At 35.0% G+C, this 21,562-nt stretch overlaps 4 protein-coding genes across 4 annotated transcripts; 3 read left to right on the top strand and 1 right to left on the bottom strand.

Moving 5' to 3' along the window:
* The first annotated feature begins 553 nt into the window (after positions 1-553).
* LOC104710447 (inorganic phosphate transporter 2-1, chloroplastic) lies at positions 554-3,090 on the top strand. The gene is made up of 3 exons (XM_087467431.1): positions 554-1,580; positions 1,724-1,915; positions 1,987-3,090. The coding sequence occupies exons 1-3, from the start codon at positions 828-830 to the stop codon at positions 2,803-2,805; spliced, it is 1,764 nt and encodes a 587-aa protein (XP_087323557.1). The 5' UTR covers positions 554-827; the 3' UTR covers positions 2,806-3,090.
* LOC104710446 (uncharacterized) lies at positions 3,045-5,085 on the top strand. Its single transcript, XM_087467432.1, has 4 exons — positions 3,045-3,899; positions 4,120-4,272; positions 4,382-4,587; positions 4,664-5,085. The coding sequence occupies exons 1-4, from the start codon at positions 3,411-3,413 to the stop codon at positions 4,872-4,874; spliced, it is 1,059 nt and encodes a 352-aa protein (XP_087323558.1). The 5' UTR covers positions 3,045-3,410; the 3' UTR covers positions 4,875-5,085.
* Positions 5,086-5,879: 794 nt separating this feature from the next.
* On the bottom strand, positions 5,880-9,939 carry LOC104710445 (protein DETOXIFICATION 29). Its single transcript, XM_010427054.3, has 8 exons — positions 9,398-9,939; positions 8,449-8,990; positions 8,260-8,346; positions 7,480-7,536; positions 7,146-7,384; positions 6,442-6,560; positions 6,251-6,337; positions 5,880-6,129 (listed from the first exon to the last, which is right to left on the bottom strand). The coding sequence occupies exons 1-8, from the start codon at positions 9,695-9,697 to the stop codon at positions 6,058-6,060; spliced, it is 1,503 nt and encodes a 500-aa protein (XP_010425356.2). The 5' UTR covers positions 9,698-9,939; the 3' UTR covers positions 5,880-6,057.
* Positions 9,940-15,476: 5,537 nt separating this feature from the next.
* LOC104710444 (uncharacterized) lies at positions 15,477-17,681 on the top strand. Its single transcript, XM_010427053.3, has one exon. It carries the CDS (start codon positions 15,643-15,645, stop codon positions 17,488-17,490), a length of 1,848 nt encoding a protein of 615 aa, XP_010425355.1. The 5' UTR covers positions 15,477-15,642; the 3' UTR covers positions 17,491-17,681.
* The last annotated feature ends 3,881 nt before the right edge of the window (positions 17,682-21,562 follow it).

Below are 21,562 nucleotides of genomic sequence, written 5' to 3'. Positions count from 1 at the left end.
CAAATTATATATATGTATGCGATCATTATCGTTTTAAAGTATTATATGAAGAGCAGTCTAGTTCTATAGAAATTAGAGATTGAAATACTTAACCGGAAGAGATAATCGCAGTATTATAAAAGCAAACCTATTATTTTTCGTGAATTATGTGTTTCAAATTTCGGTAAATTCTGAATTTTTTATTAATTTGATAAACTAAAATAATATAGAAACTATATATAAAATATATCGTTAAATCATACTCTCTTTATTTCATTATAAAAATTATTCTGACAAATTTTACACATATTATAAAATCATTTAAATATACAAACAATGTTATATAAGACTTAAAACCCTTTGTGTCAAGCAAGCTGATATTTGAAATCTAATTCCCAACAAAGATAGAAAAAGATCTTAAAGAATTGCATCTAATTCTCTTCTTTGACTACGCATCCATAGAACAAAATTCCCAAATCTTTTCTTCTCTCGTCTTTTACAAGTGGGCATTTGTGAGGCCCAACCAGACAGCCTCTCTCTCTCTCTATTACTCAACATTCCACAAGAACCACACAAGTTCAAAAGTCTCACTCTTTAGGCAAGAAACATCCAAACACAATCCTCTCACCTCCACCTCACATTCCCCGGTGCCACCAACACTTACCCTTTCTCGCCTCTCCTGAAATCAAAATCCCATTATGCAAATCCTTTTTCATCATCATCACCATCTTCATTCTCATCATCCATGGCCCATATCCCATCTATGTAGATTCTCATCTCTTTACCTTCATCTCATTTTCTTCTCCTGATTCTCTCAAACAATCTATACCCTCTTCTCCTTTTCAGTCATGACTCTTCCTTATCGTTTCTCTTCCGTTAGAAACCACTCGCTGCTACTTAAGACTTCTCCTCATCTCTGCACACCCAGATCAGCTCTCGGTTGTTTCTCTCCCAAGGAATCTCCTTTATTCAAGAAGAACACTGCCCGATTCCTTTCTCCTCAGAAACACACTTCTCTTCCTCTGAAACTCGTCTGCCCTTTAGCTAGTTTCTCTTCGTATGCAGATTCTGAAGGAGACGAGCAACACCATGCTGATCAACCGATACAGAACTCTCACGAATCTTCTACAGATTCAAGCGGATCCGATGGGAAAGGTAATGCAGAAGCAACTGGAGAATTCTCTGGAATGGCTCAAGCCTTTCACATTTCGTCCACCACAGCTAGGGCAATCTCCATAGTCATTGCCTTTTCTGCTCTCTGCCTTCCACTCTTCATGAAGTCCCTGGGACAAGGACTGGCTCTCAAGACCAAGCTCCTCTCTTACGCAACACTGCTCTTTGGTTTCTACATGGCCTGGAACATCGGAGCTAATGATGTCGCCAATGCTATGGGAACTTCTGTTGGATCCGGAGCCCTGACAATCCGACAAGCTGTGATGACAGCTGCAGTTCTTGAATTCTCAGGTGCGCTATTGATGGGAACTCACGTGACGAGCACGATGCAGAAAGGGATTATCATGGCTAATGTGTTCCAAGGCAAAGATATGTTGCTCTTTGCTGGTCTTCTCTCTTCATTGGCTGCTGCTGGAACTTGGTTACAGGTTCCAACTTTATCTTTTGCTTCTTCCTCATTAGCTTTAAGACAGGATTTAGTAAAGTTAGAACCTTTTTAGGATGGCATTTACAAATGATACAAGTAGAGAACCTAATTGAGAAAACTATTGTGTAATTGTGAAATTAACAGGTGGCTTCTTACTATGGATGGCCAGTGTCGACAACTCACTGTATCGTTGGATCAATGGTTGGGTTTGGTCTTGTCTATGGAGGAGCTGGTGCTGTTTTCTGGAGTTCTCTAGCTAAAGTAGCTTCATCTTGGGTTATCTCTCCTCTATTAGGAGCTCTTGTCTCCTTCCTTGTCTACAAATGCATCAGGAGAGTAAGTAAAACAAACCAAGAAACTAACTTTCAACTAAGTCATCATACTCAGGCTTCTTTTGTTGTGTGCAGTTTGTTTACAGTGCACCAAACCCGGGACAAGCAGCTGCTGCAGCTGCTCCTGTAGCTGTGTTCGTAGGTGTGGCTAGTATCTCCTCAGTCGTATTGCCTCTAAGTAAGATATTTCCAATAGCATTATCACAAGCCTTAGCCTGTGGAGTAGCAGGAGCTATTGTCTTTGACAGAATCATCAGGAAACAGCTCGGTCATCTCCTAGCTAAAACCAAATCACCTGAAACATCCCCAAACCAGCCCAAAGCCATCGGATTCCTCTCCGATATAGCAGGACCAACAGGTACACAGCTAGAGATAGTCTACGGAATCTTTGGCTATATGCAAGTCCTCTCCGCTTGCTTCATGTCCTTCGCTCACGGAGGCAACGACGTATCCAACGCAATCGGACCATTAGCCGCCGCGTTAAGCATCCTTCAGAACGGAGCAGCTGCAGGAGGAGCCGAGATCGTGATCCCCATGGATGTTCTCGCTTGGGGAGGATTCGGAATCGTTGCTGGTCTCACAATGTGGGGATACAGAGTGATTGCAACGATAGGTAAGAAGATCACTGAGCTTACACCGACAAGAGGATTCGCGGCGGAGTTCGCCGCTGCGTCTGTGGTTTTGTTTGCTTCAAAGTTAGGGCTTCCGATATCGGCGACACATACGCTTGTTGGAGCTGTGATGGGTGTTGGATTCGCTAGAGGGCTTAATAGTGTGAGAGCTGAGACTGTGAGAGAGATCGTTGCTTCGTGGTTAGTTACTATTCCCGTTGGTGCTACACTCGCCGTCATCTACACTTGGATCTTCACCAAGATCTTAGCTTTCGTGTTGTGATGAGTTTCTGATTTTATCAGTTTTTTTTTTTTTTTTTTTTTGGTTTTGTGATACGAAGAACATGAAATTGATCTTCTTCTATGTTGGCTTGAATGATTCGGATTTGATAAACCCTAAAGTTATGATCTTTCGATTCAAAAAAAAAACTGAATTTTTTCACCCATCGGTGAAGTATGATGATGTATCATTCAAAGCTTGAAGCTTTCTTGTTCTGTTGTTCAGTTTTGGTCTCGTCGTCTGAGTTAAACTCGAATCAGAGTGGGTGACGTTTGTTTCCTTTGAAAACGTCTTGTTGTTGGTTTTCTAATCATAAAAACGTCATGACCATCGAAACGCCATCGTTTATTCCGGTTGAGTAAACGTGAGACGCGCGCCTCTTTTGCTTTTCGTACACGCGTCCTCGAAGAAAGCTTGACATGATTTGCTTCGTGAATGACGAAACTACCCTTACACGCATCGTCAGTGTTAGAGATCTCAAATCAGAGAACTGAGGGTATTTTAGGAAAATCAACAATTAGAAATATCTCTCTCTCTCACTTCTTCTAAGCTAATCTCTTTGCTTCTCTGGTTCCTGCTTCTTCCTCGATTGTGGTGTGGTGGCTCTCATGGCGGCGGTTATCGGAAACGTAGCGTTGGTACTTGACGTTAACTCTCACCGTACGGTGGTAACTGATCGGAGGATTCGTTTAACGGTGGTTGACGTCGTTCTGAATCTACAAAAGAGAGATCATTCGCACAGTCACGTTTCTCACTACGCGGCGGCTCTATCTTCCAATAAGCCTCTCGAATCTGACGGCGAGGATAGGAATCGCCGGTTTCGGACTCGCGGCAAGGCTAATTCCAGGACTAACGCCGTCGATTTCGACGACGCGGGATCTAACGACGAGGAAAGCAGCGACGGTGGTGGTGACGGCAAGGAGAATGACGAGGAGAAAGCGAACAATAAGGAGAAGGAGATGAAGAGTAGAGTAAAGGAGTATCAGGATATGAAGGAGCTTGAGAGGAAAGCAGAGGAGTTGCAGTATAAGATTGATGAAGAAGGAGACGATTCAGAGGAGAAGAAGAGGATGAGAGTGAAACGAGAGCTCGAGAAGGTTCGTTTTGTTTCAATTGAACTGAGGCAATACTTTGAAAATGCTCATTCGTATTAGTTCATATCGTCTTGAATGTGTAGTTTTTGGCCTTAGCAACAGTTTTAGATTAGTTTAGCTTATTTTAGTGTTTAGTGATGTGAGGATTCAACTTCGAATTGGCTAAGTTACTAGTGAAATGTTAAAGAGTTGATGTGCTTATGGAAGAGAATGGTGAGAGCAGGTAGCTCAGGAGCAAGCAGAGAGGAGAAAAACTGCGGAACTGATGTTTGAATTGGGTCAAAAGGCTTACGGTAAAGGCATGTATGGACGAGCAATCGAGTTTCTTGAAGGAGCTCTTACGATTATCCCAAGGCCAACACTCTTTGGTGGTGAGGTTGGTTTAAAACAACACCAGTTTTAGGTACTTGTTGTTTTTTTGGTTTTTGGAATTTGGTGTGATTGCTAATGTTCTCTGGTTGTGGGGGATTGATTGATTTGGCCAGATTCAAATTTGGTTAGCTATGGCATATGAAGCTAATAATCGCCACGCTGATTGCATTGATCTTTATCAGCAATTAGAGAAGAAACACCCTAGTCCTGGTATCCGTCGTCAAGCTTCTGAGCTTCGGTATATCTTGCAAGCTCCTAAGCTTAAGATATCTCAGGAGGAAATGGTTACTATTCCCATGATCGGTTCAAGTTATGACAGGTAAAAGCAATTGACTTCTCATGGATGATGAATGTATTGACATCACTTGAAATGGTCATTGTGTTTGTGTGCACAGCTATGCAGTGACATGGACTGACAAGGACAGAGATAAGGAGCGGCGAATGAATGAATCGACTACGAATCAGCTCAACTCGAGTCAAGACGACTTTCTAGGGAAGCTCTTGGTTTGGCGACCGGTGGTTGGTATGGAGAAGAACCGAGTCTTTTGGCTTGCTTTGACACTGTGGTTTGGTTTGGTTGGAGCAGCACTCATCTTACAAAGATAAGTAGAAGACAGGAAGAAACGTTTTTCATCTCTCTTTCAATTATGGTTTGGTAATGTTTCTTCAACATGTCTTGAAATTATATTTTGATTTCATGTATTAATTTGTAAGCAGACGAAATCGTATTTCATTGTATATAAAGTATTTGACGGAAATATATAACGTTGTATACTTGATTATGTGTTATATATCTCTTCATAGTTACATTCATAAATCATAATCTTCTTACTACCTAAATTGGTTGTTTTAACATCTCGTTGAACATAATCATACTTGATAACAGGTAAATCTCAAACTACCAAAAACTGGGAAACTATCATGTTCGAGTGTGGATGAGCACCTCACACTATGAAAGACCACAAGTCACAGAACATGTAATATATAACAAGAGGAAGTAAAGTGATGGAAACAATCTTAAGCTAAGCTAAAAAATGTGGAAATGGCATTGTCCAGACACTGGTGTTGGTACGAGTATAAAATTAAATCCAACAATAAATATTGTAAATGGCATTGGTGGCCACTGGCCTGGACAGACACTTGGTTGGTGCAAGTCTAAAATTAATACCAACAATAAATATGAAGAAACAATTAATTATCAAAGGACAATTCGTTTTATAAATTAAGAAGTCCTAATTATTAGATTTAACTTTAGTGTATCAACGTGTGGAGTGCACATTAGTAGACAGACTTATAAGTTATAACACAAATCCAATGAGCGGATAAGTTATATGCAATGCAATTTGAACCAAGTCTCCAAGGTGAACATGAGCCTTGTCTTAATATAGTCACTGATGAAACCAACAGAATCAATAGATATATTCTCTCATACTGGTTTGTTCAAAGGTAAACTACTGAGAATTAATTTCCAATTTGTATTTGTCGGCACATAACATTAATAACAAAAATAATACCTAAATGTGTAGGTAGGAAATATAGATGAACCTAATTCATGCTCAATAAATCGGAAGTGTCAATCTGATATGATTGTTGTACAGTTGTCCTTTTCAATTCATGAAACATAATCTAGCGCCTTATTATTAGACTTAATCTCTCTAACAAAGAGTTAATAGCCAAAACAAATACAGGACCCTACTGTTACCAAAATACAAAGGTGAAGAAAGAGTTTCTTTGATTTTAAAACTAAAATGTGATTTGAATAACTTGGCCGGCCTATGATCTCTTTTTTTTAGTTTATGAGTTGCTTTATTTCAGATGCTTCTCCTCCCCATTCTTTTATCCTGTCCTCAGCCATTGAAGCCTACATAATTATATAACACATATATTGGTTGCATGCATTAGAACTTTGAAGGCTCGAGTTTAGACATGCATATATCGATTGATATTTGATATTCTTTTTTTTTTTTTTTTTAATTACTTACCTCTGTGTCCCAATTCGTTTTGCAGATCATCCATGTTAAGACTATTGTCTGAACCACTGTTCCCGTCAACATCCCGCACCAAATTCCCTAACACATCAAAGATTTTTTGCATTATCGGTCTTGTTAGTTATGTTTTTTTAATAAATTCAAAGATTTGTATAATGATAAAAGATTTGAGTTTCATAAATTACCGTTACACCAAATTTAAACGAGTATCCTAATAATAGACCAAATGGGATTCCAAACAAGTAATAACAGGCGATGTTAACGTACGCCACCACAGCTTGCCATCCAGCTCCCACAGCCACACCTGATATTTCAGTTTATTACCATATAATGCCATCAAATTTATAAAAGAAGCTTCTTACATAACCAAAGTCTTATCGAGTTTCTGTAACATTTTTCCTATCTAGCTAAACAGTATCAAATCAAACCTACAGACTCATTCAAATAGAAGTAGGTATAAAACGGAAACTAATCAAACCTAACGCGATCCAAATTCTATTTTAAACGTTAGAGCATGTCCATTAGTTTAGAAACTCTTGTGAATATCTAAACATTAAAATAATGATATCTTAGTTTTAATTTTAATTTCAAACCAAAAATTAAACTAATAAGTAAATGACAAATGTTAAATGGGTTTCTAGTTTAGTTACCAAAGGTTCTTAAACAAAAACTTCTTCTCACTTCTCTCTCATTATTTTTAATTTTCTTCATTAGTTTATTTGATTTAGAGATTTCAATTGAGATGCAATAATGGTAACAATATAAAAGAAATCAAGGTTTTTTTTAAGCCAAAGGACCAACTATGATCTAATTAAGATAAAAACTGAGATTGTTTCAAATCGTATATGGAACAAGATTTGATGTTTTGTGTTAAATAAATTGAGATTACCTGATAAGACAGGTTGGACGTTGTTGATGACAATGGAAAGTGCAAGTATTGGCGTGAGTTCTTTAACAAGAATGATGACTTGTTCGTCTTTCACAAAAAGAGATGGATATTGGTCTCTAAAGATGAGTAGAACCATTGATACAACGAATCCGATCAGCGTCGATGTTATCACTGCTACCAGTAGTGAGAACTTCGCGGTTCTTGGATGGTTAGCTCCTAATTCATTAGACACTCTCACACTACACCATTTCGAGATTAATTGTTTTTAGTATATATATATACCAAAGAGAGAGGTTTAGACAAAAGGGGTGGTTCGACTTTTGCACGTGTTTACCTTACGGCGGTGTTCATCCCAATGGCAATCATTGCCGTCCATCCCAATATATTCATGCTTCATTTTCCATATCGTTACCCAAAAAAAAAAAAGGTTTAGACGTATAGTGGTGGACCAAAATACAGTAATTATGTTTTCAGAGTACATAATATAAAGATTTAACAATAAATAATTAGTACTATAATTTGTTTTTGACAGCAATAACAATTACTATACATGTGTTGAATTAAAGTATAGTGGGGTCAGACTAAGGAAAAATTATCAACTACTATAATTCTTTTAATTTTATTATATATAACTTTTATATTGATTGAACCAGCTGGTCAAATATGTACACTACTACACTCTCATGAAAAAATAATGTTGAGCAAAAACATAGTAAATACACATTTGACAGTCGATTTTAGCTTTATATTGGTCTTTTTGGGTGTAATTTATACAACTAACTATATGACTAAAAACAAATTGTTGCAGAAAAAAAGAAAAAAAAAAAGAAAAAAAAAAAAAGAAGAAGAAGAATAATATTAATGCAGCAAATTATTTAACGTAGCTAGGGTTTTCACTGCCCAAGACCACCCACCAACGAATAATCTAGTCGACGACAATAACGATTAAGTCTACTACGCACGACGGATCACAGTGCTAATTCCTAGAGATTCTTGATGATAACATTTAAAAATAAAGAAACTGAACAAATCAGACAAGGAATCTTAAACCTTAAATTACTTTTAAAAATAAAAAACGTACTTGTAAAAATACCAAAAACATAAATAAATTTACCAGATGGAGAGGGCGGCTACGGAGACTTCAGCATCCTTCAAATATCCAGCAAATAATATGATTGCCATAAAGTACCATACCTCCAAACTTCAAAGTAAAAACCTCTATCAAATTAACAATATAAATAATATAACCAGAAAAGAAAAAAAAAGAAAAAAAGCATCAAGTAGGGTTTGGTTATAGACTCACCAGAGCATAACAGCAGAAGCCAAAGACAATCTAACGAAACTCCACAAATTATGAAAAGCCTCCCACGATAAACCAGACCAAGCTTCACCACACGTACCACTAAAAATGTACACGAGCTGAGCCGTGACAATTAACCACCACGAGAGGTTAAGCACGACGGCTAGACCCGGCATACCCCACTGGAGTCTCTCAATGACAAACCACGTGAGGGGCACGTGTACAACAAGTGCAACAGCCGAGATCGCGGCCATGACCATGATCTTGCTTTGCGATTGCAAGAACTTAGCAGTTGGGAAGTTAACGGCGTAAGCAAAGATTTGAGGGATCATGTAGATGGAAAATATCCCGGCGGCGCTAGAGATCGCGGCCGTTTGGCCGATGAACGCGAGGATTGGGGCCGCGAAAATGTAAAGAAGAGTGAGGATAAGAGCGGTCACGTTTAGGATTACCCATGATCGTTGTAAGTAAACGCCAAGCATTGACAATTTCCCCGCTCCAAACGCTTGTCCACATAGCGTTTCTAACGCACTTCCCATTCCAAGCTAGTTATATGTTTCACGCACACATTACAATTCAGAACAAAAGTTACAAAACAGAGGAAAATTCTTTCAAAATATAAATATAAAAGTATAAAAAAAGATTTAAAACTATATTTTAACTGAAGAGAAATGGTCTTTTTAATATAAAAAAATACTTTGACAACAAACCAAATAGTCACGGATTCATTTGTCTTTGTATTTTATATCCTAGACCAAAATTTAAATGATAATATTTTTCGTATAAAAATGTAAAATACGAATATAGCCCAATTCTTGGATCTTGTGAATATTTAAGTATTTTAAAATTGAGTGAAACAAAACATAATCTTGAATAAGAAAAAAGGAAAAAAATCTTGAAATGATAAATACAAACTACACATGTTAAACGACGAGCTAAGAATGTAACTTACCATGATCCCGAATGAGAAGCCGGCGATGACTGAGTTTTCGACGGAGACGGCGGCAAGAGAGATGGTGTTGATGTGACCGGCGAAAACCTGAGTAACAGCGCCGAGAGAATATTGGTTCATCGACGTGAAAATGGCGGGGCCGGCTAAGTACCATAGCTTCTTGGTCTCCACGTTAAACTCCCTAACGAAGCCACCAACGGTGGTGATCGGAGGTATATCATCGGCCGGTGAGAAAGGAAGATCAGGACGTTCTTCCGCCGTAGAGAGAAGTGTCTCCGTGAGATTTTTGTCTTTTACCATCTTGAGAGAGAGAGAGAAAGAAAGATGTGGAGAGATTAAAGGAGGTCAAAGACTATATAAAGACCAACGAGTGAGGATCTTTGGGTTTAATCATTCATGAATTATATAGAAATAAATAGTTGATATGTTTTGACAAAAAGATGCTTTAAGAAAAATCAGACTTGTATAGCAATCAAGTAATAAACAAATAAAAAAAACTAATACATAGCAACTAGCATTTAATAAAAAAATTGCTACATGTTGGAAAAATATCGCTGTGTTAATCAAATTATAGTGACATTTTGGTTGAATTACATCCACATGTGTTTTGTTTTGGTCATATTATTTAATGATACTTATGTGTCAGTATTTTTTTTTTTTTTATTAAAACTTGAGTCAAGTAAAACTACTAGTCTATATATATATATATATATATATATTTAATCATTTTTTCTTATATTTATATTTATGTTAAAATTTTAACCATCTTGAATAAGAAATCGTGATGCTGTTTTTATAGTATGTAGTATAGCAAGAAAATAAATTTGTTGTTTTGAAGACATAAGTCATAGACAAATCTTGTTAATTATATGAATTGACATATGGTTATCGATTAATTAGTAAACTTTGTCGGGAGAGTATGCATGTTAATCCTACTATATTAATTGAGAAGTACAAATATAAAACTAACCTTAAAATGTGTAAAATATTACATTCAATTGCCATTAGAAAAAAATAATTAAGTTTAATTAACTAATTTAAATAAATATAATTAATTAAAAATAAAAAACACTTACGAATCAAATATTAAAAAATCTAAAAAATAATTTTCTCTCTCTAATAAATTATGGACGAAATTACTAATTAATTTTAAAAAAAATATATAAACCAATCAGAATTTTAAAAACTAAGAATTTATATCCAAGTATACAATACAATTATTTTTAATAACTAAATTCGAAGATTTTGTTAAGTTTTCAAATTATGATTCTCCTATCATCTTTATTTTATTTTATTTACAAAATATTAAAATAAAATACTATAATATTTAAGCTAATGTTGAGAAGTACAAATATAAAATTTAATATAAGCTAATATGTTTTGAATACTATAATATTTAAGCTAATATTTCATATTTGTACTCCTAGCTTATATATATTTGTACTATAATATTTTTCATAAGTAAATATTATAATATTAAAATAAAATACTATAATATTCTAAAATAATTAGTATTCAAAAAGACTATTAGATTTACATAAAAATTTTAAATAAATATTATCTCAAACAAAATAACTTAAAAAAACAATAATTTTAATTATTATATTATAATTTTTAAAAAAAATGTTGACCGTGCTTTAAGCACGGGATATATCCTAGTTAATAAATTAATTTTAGAGACTTAAAAACCCTACATGAGTTAAAAAAAAAAGTCAATCATTGGCCTTTTTCCTTTTAACCAACTACAAATTATGTTTCGTCTTTCTCAAAAGCTATAATATATCCATCAAATAATTTTTTTTCCCTTTTCCTCTTTACAGTTTTTTTTTGGGTATCAATGTGAAACATTTATACCATTTTCAAAGTTTGTGACAGAAGTTACAGAGAAAACAAGTAGCAGAAAAAAAAAAAAATCTACAGAACAAACAGACAATAACAACACAACAATAGAGGAAAACGAAAATCCAAAACGGAACCAGAAGAAGAAACACCAATTCCGAGCTACCAAACTCAAAAATTTGCGTGATTTCCATAATTCCTAAGAGCATGTTTATTCCACATCCTTTAAAATTGGTATCTCAGATTTATTTTATTAATATTTTAATACAATAAAATTATTTAATTTAATTAGTTATTTTCTTTTTAAAGTTGAACCAATCACATTGTGACACATAAGTGGGAGAAGATCAGATGGGTGTCTCCGAGGGTCTGCTGCTAGACTCGGTATCTCTCTTCTTCCTCAACTTTTTCATTTTTTTTGAATTTTTTATTTAAAGACATACCCACAGTATGTGGGATAAACATGCTCTAAGAGTTGGAGTCCATCATAGTTGCCACAAGCTATGATGACCCTCAATTTCTAAAAATTGTCTAAATCTAGTGGTTCACCTTATGAAGTTGCAAAATTGCTTTCATAGTTTTTTTTATTCATTCTTTTTTTTTCAAATTTCAACAGAGTGGCCGAAATATTTTTCCCCCGCTTGTTGTAGCCCTTCAAATCTTTGCACCGGCTCTGATGATGCAGAGTACTTACATTTCTTCCATGAAGAAAACACCCATAAATGATTAGTTCTCAATATTTCCAAAAGTTGATTAAGAATATGGGCTGAACTAAAATCCCCACTACGAGCAAACCTAAACCCAAGATTTTTTTTATCTTAAGGCTTAAGTAGGGTTCAAGAAGTTGACAAATCTAGTTATGGTAAAAACAAGTATATATGTTTCTTTTAAACATGAGTTAGATGAAAGGCAATCATACGCCTTTTCCTTTTAACCAACTCCAAAGAAGAAAAATCTATGTTTTATCTTTCTCCAAAGTAGGCCTGGGCATTCGGATACCTATTCAGGTTCGGTTCGGTTATTTTGGATTTTCGGGTTTTCGGGTTTAGAAGTATAGGATCCGTTCGGGTATTTCTAGACTTTCGGATTTGGATCGGGTTCGGTTCGGGTATATTATAGCTTTTGACTCAAACGGGTCCTATACCTCTAAACCCAAAAACCCGAAAATCCGAAATACCCGATCCAAACCCGAACGGGTACCCGAATTCCCAGACCTAGAAAAAAGGATATTCTCTTTCAGACTTGTTTATCTAATCCACAAATCAGTTAAGATGATGAAATTGGAACTTCTCCATGCCTTCTACTAACTAGGTTTTGAACCCACGCTACGCGTGGGTTTATTTGATATATTTTTGTAAAAATTATATATGATTGATAAAGTTATGAAATATTAGCTTATATAAACATTTTAATTAAAATTGATTGGTAAAAATTTTACTTTTCAAAATATAAAAGTCACTTGTGTTAAAAATTCAAATCTGATCAAAAGAATCATTAAATTAATTGGACGTCCAGGCGAGGCAGATCGAACTGGTGATCTAGCATATCCTAAACCGTTTCTTTGACCATCAGACAAACAAAATATTTTTATAATCATGAATTAATCTTGTTTTCTTATATTTAATTGACCACCACCATCTATGACTTTGTGATTTAATTTTCATTGTTTTCTTACTCTTCATATTCTTTCTCATCATTTTTATTGTCAAATTTTTATGATAAATATCATCGTTACTTTTACCGTCTGGTTCTTCATTATACTCATCTTCTTCCTCTTCCTCATCAGCTTCATCATATTCTTCCGCTAAATAATCATTTAAAACCTTTTTTTAGACTGCCACACAACATGTTTACCCATCAAACTCTAATACCAAAATCATTGCCTCTTATCTTGTAAAATTTGTGCAATTTTACAGACCAGCTTAGTCACTACATGCACCCAATAATTGATACTTTCACATGTATACTTACTCGGTTTGAGATCCAGACGTATTGAAACTTTTCAAACAAAAATCCTTAATATTACAAAATTGCAAATTACTTGTAGAAAAAGTAATATGAACACATGTATAGCTAATAAAACATTTGTGCTTGTCATCGATCATTCTTCTTTAAACCTCAAAAATTAACTCAAACAACATCAAATCAAGATTTAGCGATCTCAATCCTTCTTCCTTTGACCCAAAAGATAATTTTACATAAATAATATCAGTCATCTATAAAGTCATACATAAAAACATGTTTTAAATTTTTGAGAGTTAAATATTAATAATACTTAAACTTCTTATAGAGTTTAAATATTTATAATATTTTAAACTTTCTATGGAGGTATTTATAATATTTTTAAACATCCTATAAACTTTTAATACTTCTAATATTTGAACTTTTTAAAAGTTTTAATAATTATAATATTTTAAACTTTTAAAATTTTTTTAAATTTGGACGCCTGATAAATCAAGCTTCCTGCTCATTCATAGTTGGAAGCATATTAGTCTTATTTATAATGGTTTTCAGCCGTTGTCTAAAATTTTCTAGCCGATGTGGGACGTTGTAAATACAGTTATTTATAAGTATTTTAAATTAGAAATTTAACATAATTTCAAAAATGTTAAATATTGAGTTGTCTTATCGAGATTGGTCGTTTTAAAAATATCTTAATATAGAAAATTCTGGAAATTTAAAAAATGTTAATTTTGTGAGATGTCGAATTTCGATTGGATGTTTTAAATCCTAAGTGGACAGCCTTAGAAGTTTCTACTTTTATTTTAAATACTATGTACAATATATGAAGATATAATGTCTTAAAATTTTTATGGAAGTTAAGTAATTGTAATGTTTTAAAACATTCTATGAAGTTTAAATAATTTTAATATTTGAACCTTTTAAAATTTTCAAGTTTCAATATATATAATATTTTAAAATTTTAAAATTAATAAATTATAATTTTTTAAAAACCTTTTAAATGTTAAGAAATTTTTAAAATTTTAAAATTATAATATTTGAAAACCTTTTAAAAGCTAAGACTTTTAGAAGTTTGAATATTAATAATATTTTAAACTTTTAAAAGGTTCGAAATATAATATTTGAACCTTTTAAGAAGTTTCAATATTTATAATATTTTGAAACTGTTTAAATTTAAAAATTATAAATTTAAAAACTTTTTAAAAACTAAAAACTTTTAAAAGTTTCAATATTTATAATATTTAAACTTTTAAAAATTTTAAATATTTATAATATTTAAACTTTTAGAAATTTTAAATATTATAATATTTTTTTGAAACTTTTTGAAGTTTTAATTTGATCAGATAAAAAACTGGATCAAACCGAATAAAACTTTTAAACTTGGACGCGTGATAAATCAAGCTTTGCTGCTCATTTGTTGTTTAAGCATATTAATCTTATTTATAATGGTTATGAATCATTGTCTAAAAAATTTCTAGCCGATGTGGGATATTGTACATAGTTCTTTTATTTCCATAAATTTAAAATTTTTCTTTTTAAAAAAATTTTGGAAATTTTAAAAATGTTAATCAATGGCATGTCAAATCCTAATTGGTCGTTTAAAAAATATCTTAATATAGAAAATTCTGAAAATTTTAAAAATGTTAATTAGTGACATGTTGAATTCCGATTAGATGTTTTAAAGCTTAGGTAGACCGTCTTAGGAGTTTATAGTTTCTACTTTTTATTAGTCATTATAGCTTCCCTCCATAATGACTGAACCATGAGTATGGGCTGAACTATATGCCCACTAGCAGCAAAAACTAAACCCACGCAAAGTTTTGTTTTTTTGTTTCCTTTAAGGGTTAAGCCCACGAAGTATATTGAAAACTCCACCAGGCCTATTTGAAAATCTAGAATCAACCACTCACAAGCAGAACGCCACATGCAGCAACTTGATAACATCATAGCAATGATTATAAACCTAAACCTACACACTTTTTCCTAGATTTTTTTTTTTTTTTTTTGTGTATTACATAAGCAACATATAAACTTATCGCATAGAACAACAATATGCCCAATTCCTAAAAATGACACTACCAAGAATGTTTGTTAAATCTCGAACTAATGAATGACCCCTAAAATTAACTTCAATAACGCTTCTTAATTCTATATATTGTATTTAGTCTTTCCCCACACACATTAAATTATTTATTACTTAAAAAGGAAACAACACACGTAAGCCGTGCACTTCACGCGCCGTCAAAATCAGAAAGAAACCGTAGAAAAAAAAAGCAAAGAAAAAAGAAAAAGAAAAAACGGACTTGACTAGTTGACTTGACTTAACAATGGCGAAGACGATGTTAAGAAGCCACACTAGCCACCACCACCAGCTTCAATTTTGAGAAAAAAAAACCCTAGTAATCGAGAGAGAGAGAGGAGCTGGGACGAAGAGCGACTCTTAAATGGAAGAAGAGAGTCGAATTGGAGACGAGCTCTCGAGTTTAATACTCACGGCGGAGCGACTCCGTGTAGCGGTGGATGAAGCTGAATCGTTCAAAACAGAGTGTGGTGAGGTAGGTAAACAAGTAGATCGTCTCGCTCAAATGCTTAGAACGCTCGCTCGATTCGTCTCCGGTTCTCCTCAACCGGTTTACGACCGGCCGATTCGTAGAGTCATCGTCGATGTTAAGAAGAATCTAGAGCGAGGTTTAGCTCTCGTTCGCAAGTGTAGGAGACATAATCTGATCCGGCGGGTTTGTACTATCATCAACGCTGGCGATTTTCGCAAAGTGGTTAACCTTTTAGAATCTTCCAACGGCGATGTGAAATGGATTCTGAGTGTGTTCGATTCCGACGGTGACGGAAGTTTCGGTGGTGGTGGGATTGTGATTTCGCTTCCTCCGATCGCTACGAATGATCCGATTTTGCCTTGGGTTTGGTCTTTGGTTGCGTCGGTACAGATGGGGAAATTGGTTGATAAGATTGACGCGGCGAATCAGCTCGGTTCTCTTGCCGGAGATAATGATCGGAATAAGAAGATTATTGTTGACGAAGGCGGTGTTGCTCCGTTGCTTAGGCTTTTAAAGGAGAGTTCATCGGCGGAGGGGCAAATCGCGGCGGCTACGGCGTTAGGGTTATTGGCTTGTGATGAGGATAAGGTTAGGTCTATTGTTAATGAACTCGGTGTTCCTATTCTTGTTCAGGTTCTTGGTGATTCTTCTGTTAGAGTTCAGATTAAGGTAGCTACATTGGTTGCAAGAATGGCTGAGCATGATCCTATTGCTCAAGATGAGTTCGCTAGGCAGAGTGTGATTAAGCCTCTAGTTACGTTGCTTTCTTTGGATGTGTTTGTTGATGATCTTCATTTGAGTAAGCATAGTAGTATTCACTCTCTTGTTCAGATGAACAAAGATATTGAGAGAGATCCTTCTTTGAAAGTTTATAAGCCGTTTAAGAGTTCTAAGTCGAGTGTGTATCGTGACATTGGTGGTAGTGGGAGTAGAACAGGGAATTTTAAGAAAGATAGGGATAATGAGAATCCTGAGGTGAAACTTGAGCTTAAGGTTAGTTGTGCGGAAGCTCTGTGGATGCTTGCTAGAGGGAATGTAGCGAATAGTAGGAGGATTACGGAAACGAAAGGGTTGCTTTCTTTGGCCAAGATTGTGGAAAAAGAAGTTGGTGAATTGCAGTACAATTGTTTGATGACTCTTATGGAGATAACAGCTGCTGCAGAGTCGAACGCTGACCTTAGACGAGCAGCTTTCAAGACTAATTCCCCGGCTGCTAAAGCTGTTATTGACCAGATGTTATGGCTAATCAAAGATGTTGATAGCCCGATCCTGAAAATCCCAGCGATTCAATCTATCGGGTCATTGGCGCGGACATTCCCTGCGAGAGAAACTAGAATGATCGAGCCATTGGTCGAGAAACTCGGTAGTAGCAATCAAGAAGTGGCGATAACAGCTGTAATTTCGTTGCAGAAATTTGTCTGTCCCGAGAACTTCCTCTGCTCACAGCACTCTAAGAACATCATCGAATATGGGGCGATCCCGTTACTTATGAAACTGATAAGGAACTTCGAGCAGCAAATGCAGCTACAGTGTCTAGCCCTGCTTTGTTACCTTTCGATAAATGCTAGTAACCATGGACAACTGGAACAAGCAAAGGTTTTGACGGTGCTTGAAGGTGCAGAACGGTTGGCGGGTTTGCAGAACATGGAGTTGAGAGAACTTGTATCGAAAGCGATATATCAGTTGAGTCTATACAATGCAGGAAGCCATAGTCAAATGCTATCGTATGGTGGTCCTTAAAAGCGAAGAAGATACAGTTTACAGTTTGTTGGATTCATGGTACAGACAGAATCTTCATTGTTAGATTTTTACAGAGAAAGAACAAAAGCAGAATCTCTCATTTTGTGATCGTTGATTGATCAAAATCCCTCATTGTAAATGAAACGAAACAAAGATAATTAGATGGAAGGGTAATAAAACTTGCTTTGCTCTGTCTGATTTGCTTGGAAACCATAGGATTTTAGGAAAAAAAAGAAAAGAAATTTGCTTTGCTCGAGTTGTGTCTTAGGGCAAATCCATCAAAGGATGTAAGCAGCATCTTAAGAGTTTCTAAAGTATTACATGTGATTAAATTTAATTGTTTTTGTATAATTTAGTTTAGAATCGTTTTTTAGCTAAGATGTTTTTGGTATGTTTAGAAACTTGGCTGTGTCAGTTTCTGATTGAGTGGGAGAAAAATAAAATTTTTCTTTTATTTTTTTTGTTAATTATATGTCTCTCTCTTCTCTCTCGTCTCTCTCGTCTCTCTCCTTTAATCGACAGAAGAAGAAGAAGACATGAACCGACAAGGCGGTGGTGGGATTGAAGAAGAAGAAGAAATTAACTGACAAGGCGGTGGTGGACAACGGCTGAGATCAGCTAGACCCACCACAATTCACGATTGTGCTCTCGCGGCGATCTTATTGCTTGCAGCGGCTCCTTAAAGACAACCCTTCTCTTCTCAATGAATGCAATCCCGTCGTATGTCCCCCTCCCCACTTTCTTTTCTTCTGTGTTGTTTTGCTGAATTCCAAATCTGTTACTAAAAAACTCCTATTTTGATATGTGTTTGGTTCGGTACCGGATCGATTTAGACTAGTGAATGAATTTGAAGTTTTGGTGGTGAATTTGCATTTGAATCTGGCGAAATCATATGCCCATGAATCAAAAATCTTGTTTTCTTATGTATAATTTGTTTTCTTGCGATCTCCACTGACTTATAAAAAATTGCCAATTCAGCTTGCTGGTGGCAATGCTGCTCTTGCTCTTGCGGTGACTGTGACATCCAACTTATTAGGAATTTTAAGTGTAAGTCACCTTCTTTCATATTAGTGCTTCCCCTTTGAAACTCGAGTTGATCATGCAGTTTTTAGTCAGATTGTTTCCTGGTCTATATTTCAGATTTCTGATAAGCAAATTCTTTCACAAATAGTATATCTGTATATGACCTTGTATTATGAGTAGGGTTCAAAATCTTTACTTGGGAAACTCTGTATCTATGAGTAGGATTCAAAGTCTTTATAAAAAATGGAATAAGTATTGCAATTATGAAAGCTTTATGGCTATATGGTACAACTGTGAAAGCTTTATGTTCAATGGCTGTTGTTGGAAATAGCTATAGGAATGTTTTATTGGAAATTTTAATAGCATCTTTTGTGTCACTCATATGGAAAAGAAGAAAGCTTTCGTTGTTTTGGTCTGGTTTATGTGAGGTCTAAACTCTTTATTCTTTTTCTGCTTATAAAGTATATGACTAATCTCTCATTACGAACATCTCTGATATAATTGGCTACATTCACTAATGTTTCTATGAATATTCGACAAACAGGCTGTTCCACACGTCTCTGACATACCATTGTTTCTATAATCTCTCATTAAGAACATCTCTGACATACCATTGTTTCTATAAACAGGCAAATATTATCTGAACCTTTTGAATCTGTAATGTGGCAACGCAGCTAGCAGCGGTGGCAGCATTGTGTGTGCAATACGAATCTGAGTTTAGACCAAATATGAGTATAGTTGTAAAAGCTCTGCAGCCACTTCTCAAACCTCCAGCGCCAGTCCCAGTACCTGAATCATGAGTATATGCGCCTTTTAAATACCCCCCGGTGTCTTCTTCGTGTAACAGAGTTAGATTCTTTGTTCATACAAAGTAAGAATTTTACTCTGATTTGGGAAAGAACATAAAAGTATAATAAGATCATAACTTTGTTTTTTTTTTGAGGGGATGGAGTTATTAGTCAGCATTTTGGTTTGAAACAAGAGTGTATTCTTATGTTGCATTTTGCTTATGTGCTGTATTGGAAACAGGCTTTGCTTGATTGGCGTGGAGAACAAAAGATGTATTGCAATTTGTGTTCTTTCTTTTTTCCTTTCTAGATAAGTACAGCCATTTGAGTTTTGGTCCATTTACAGTCAACAGAAGGCCTATTAAAATAAATAGTTTGGCACAAATTATATGGGAAAAGTTTGGCACAAATCAATATTAAAATTAATCATTTCATAATCTATTTTTAATATGCTTTTATGTAATGTTTGTTTAAATTTTTATTGAATGCAATATTTTTAAGTTTTTTTAAAGTATACAAGTCTTATGAATTTAAACAAATTACCATAATAATTTACAATAAAAATATATATATATATATATATATATATATATTTTTAAGAACCTCAAATTTAACAACCTTCAATGGACCCATGAAATATCTAAGTTTCTTAAGAAGTTCTTAATTTCATTTTTTTCCAAAATTAAGAATAAGATATGTTTTAAGATACTTTGTTTAAATCCTTTGATGGCAATGCCCTTAGAAACTAAGACGTGGGATTTCATGCAAACTGCGTTTTTTGTGGATAAAAAGTGGAGACAAGAGATCAGGGGCGGATCCACATAGGTGGGAGGGAGTGCAACTGCACCAGATGAAATATAAAAAATATTTGATTTTATACTAACATTGTTGATATCTGTGGTCTAGTGGTAATGAATGCACCCCATATTTCAAGAGGTGAAAGGTTCAAATCCCCCAATAGCTAATTTTTGCTCTGTTTGCACCTGATCTAAACTTTGGCTGGATCCGCCACTGCAAGAGATCATCTATTTTTTTGTCTTGTACTTACTCTTCTCAGGTTTGGCTATCCCTAACTAGAAGCATTATTCCAAAACCGTTAGTTATACAGCAAAATGGAGCTAATTCACTTCTCTATTACTTGACGCCACTCAGCCAACAATACATTATACATACATTCACGTTATATATGGTATGTATAAATTCCAAGCAACGGTTCACAGTTTGTGAAGAGAGCGTAATGCAAAATGTTACGGAGAGACTCCCATTCTACATACCAAACATGGCAAGAAATTAATAACGTATACATACATTATACATGGCAAGAAATTACTTGACGCCACTCAGCCAACAATACATTATACATACATTCACGTTATATATGGTATGTATAAATTCCAAGCAACGGTTCACAGTTTGTGAAGAGAGCGTAATGCAAAATGTTACGGAGAGACTCCCATTCTACATACCAAACATGGCAAGAAATTAATAACGTATGGAACGGCTTCAGCTCCATTCAACACTCGGGCACGGTGAATGGAGAGGGGCAACGCTATTGGTTTACCCCTCATATCCGTTATATAGATTTATTACTCTTTTTCTAATTAACTAAGATTTCCTTTTGAGTCCAAAAACTTCAACTCTCAAGATTCATATTTGTTGTCGATTGTGTCCACAAACAATCTTTAGTGAATAACTTTTAACTTTTACATTCCATTAAAAAAAAGATTGTGTTTGGGCCTTGGGGCATGATTTATCTTCGAAAGAATAGAGGCCAACTCCCCACTTTAATAACGTAGACTACGTAGTCGGCCAGTCCGGGATTAGTTTACCAAATAAACAAAACTCACTTCTACTATACGATCCCTAATATTATGCAGCAATGTGACAACGACGTCATGATTTTGTGGAAGAGAAAGAGAGAAAGAGAGATGGGCACCTTTTTGGTACCAAATACGAGTCGAACACTCGGCCTCAAGCATTAAGGGCTAAACCCGTAACATAACCAATCTTTTTGGTACCAAATACGATTTGGTATGACCACCAATATTAACTTTCACTAAATGGTATAGGTTGGAAAATGAAGAAGAGAAGGCGTCTAGCACGCACTACCAAATGATTAAAAGAAACGTAGAAGCCATGTTTTTTACCGTAGGTTCTCTATATAAACCAAGATGCCCGACAACAAGTATTATCAACCAAAACAAAACACAGTACAAAATACAAGTGGGAGCCTTAAAACAAGAGAGGGGGAGAGAGAGAGA

The sequence above is a fragment of the Camelina sativa genome, chromosome 9 (assembly GCF_030686135.1).
Source record: "Camelina sativa cultivar CO46 ecotype springtype chromosome 9, ASM3068613v1".
NCBI classification, from domain to species: Eukaryota; Viridiplantae; Streptophyta; class Magnoliopsida; order Brassicales; family Brassicaceae; genus Camelina; species Camelina sativa.
Note: the sequence above shows the minus strand (reverse complement) of the source record. Positions and strands in the feature narration are given on the sequence as shown.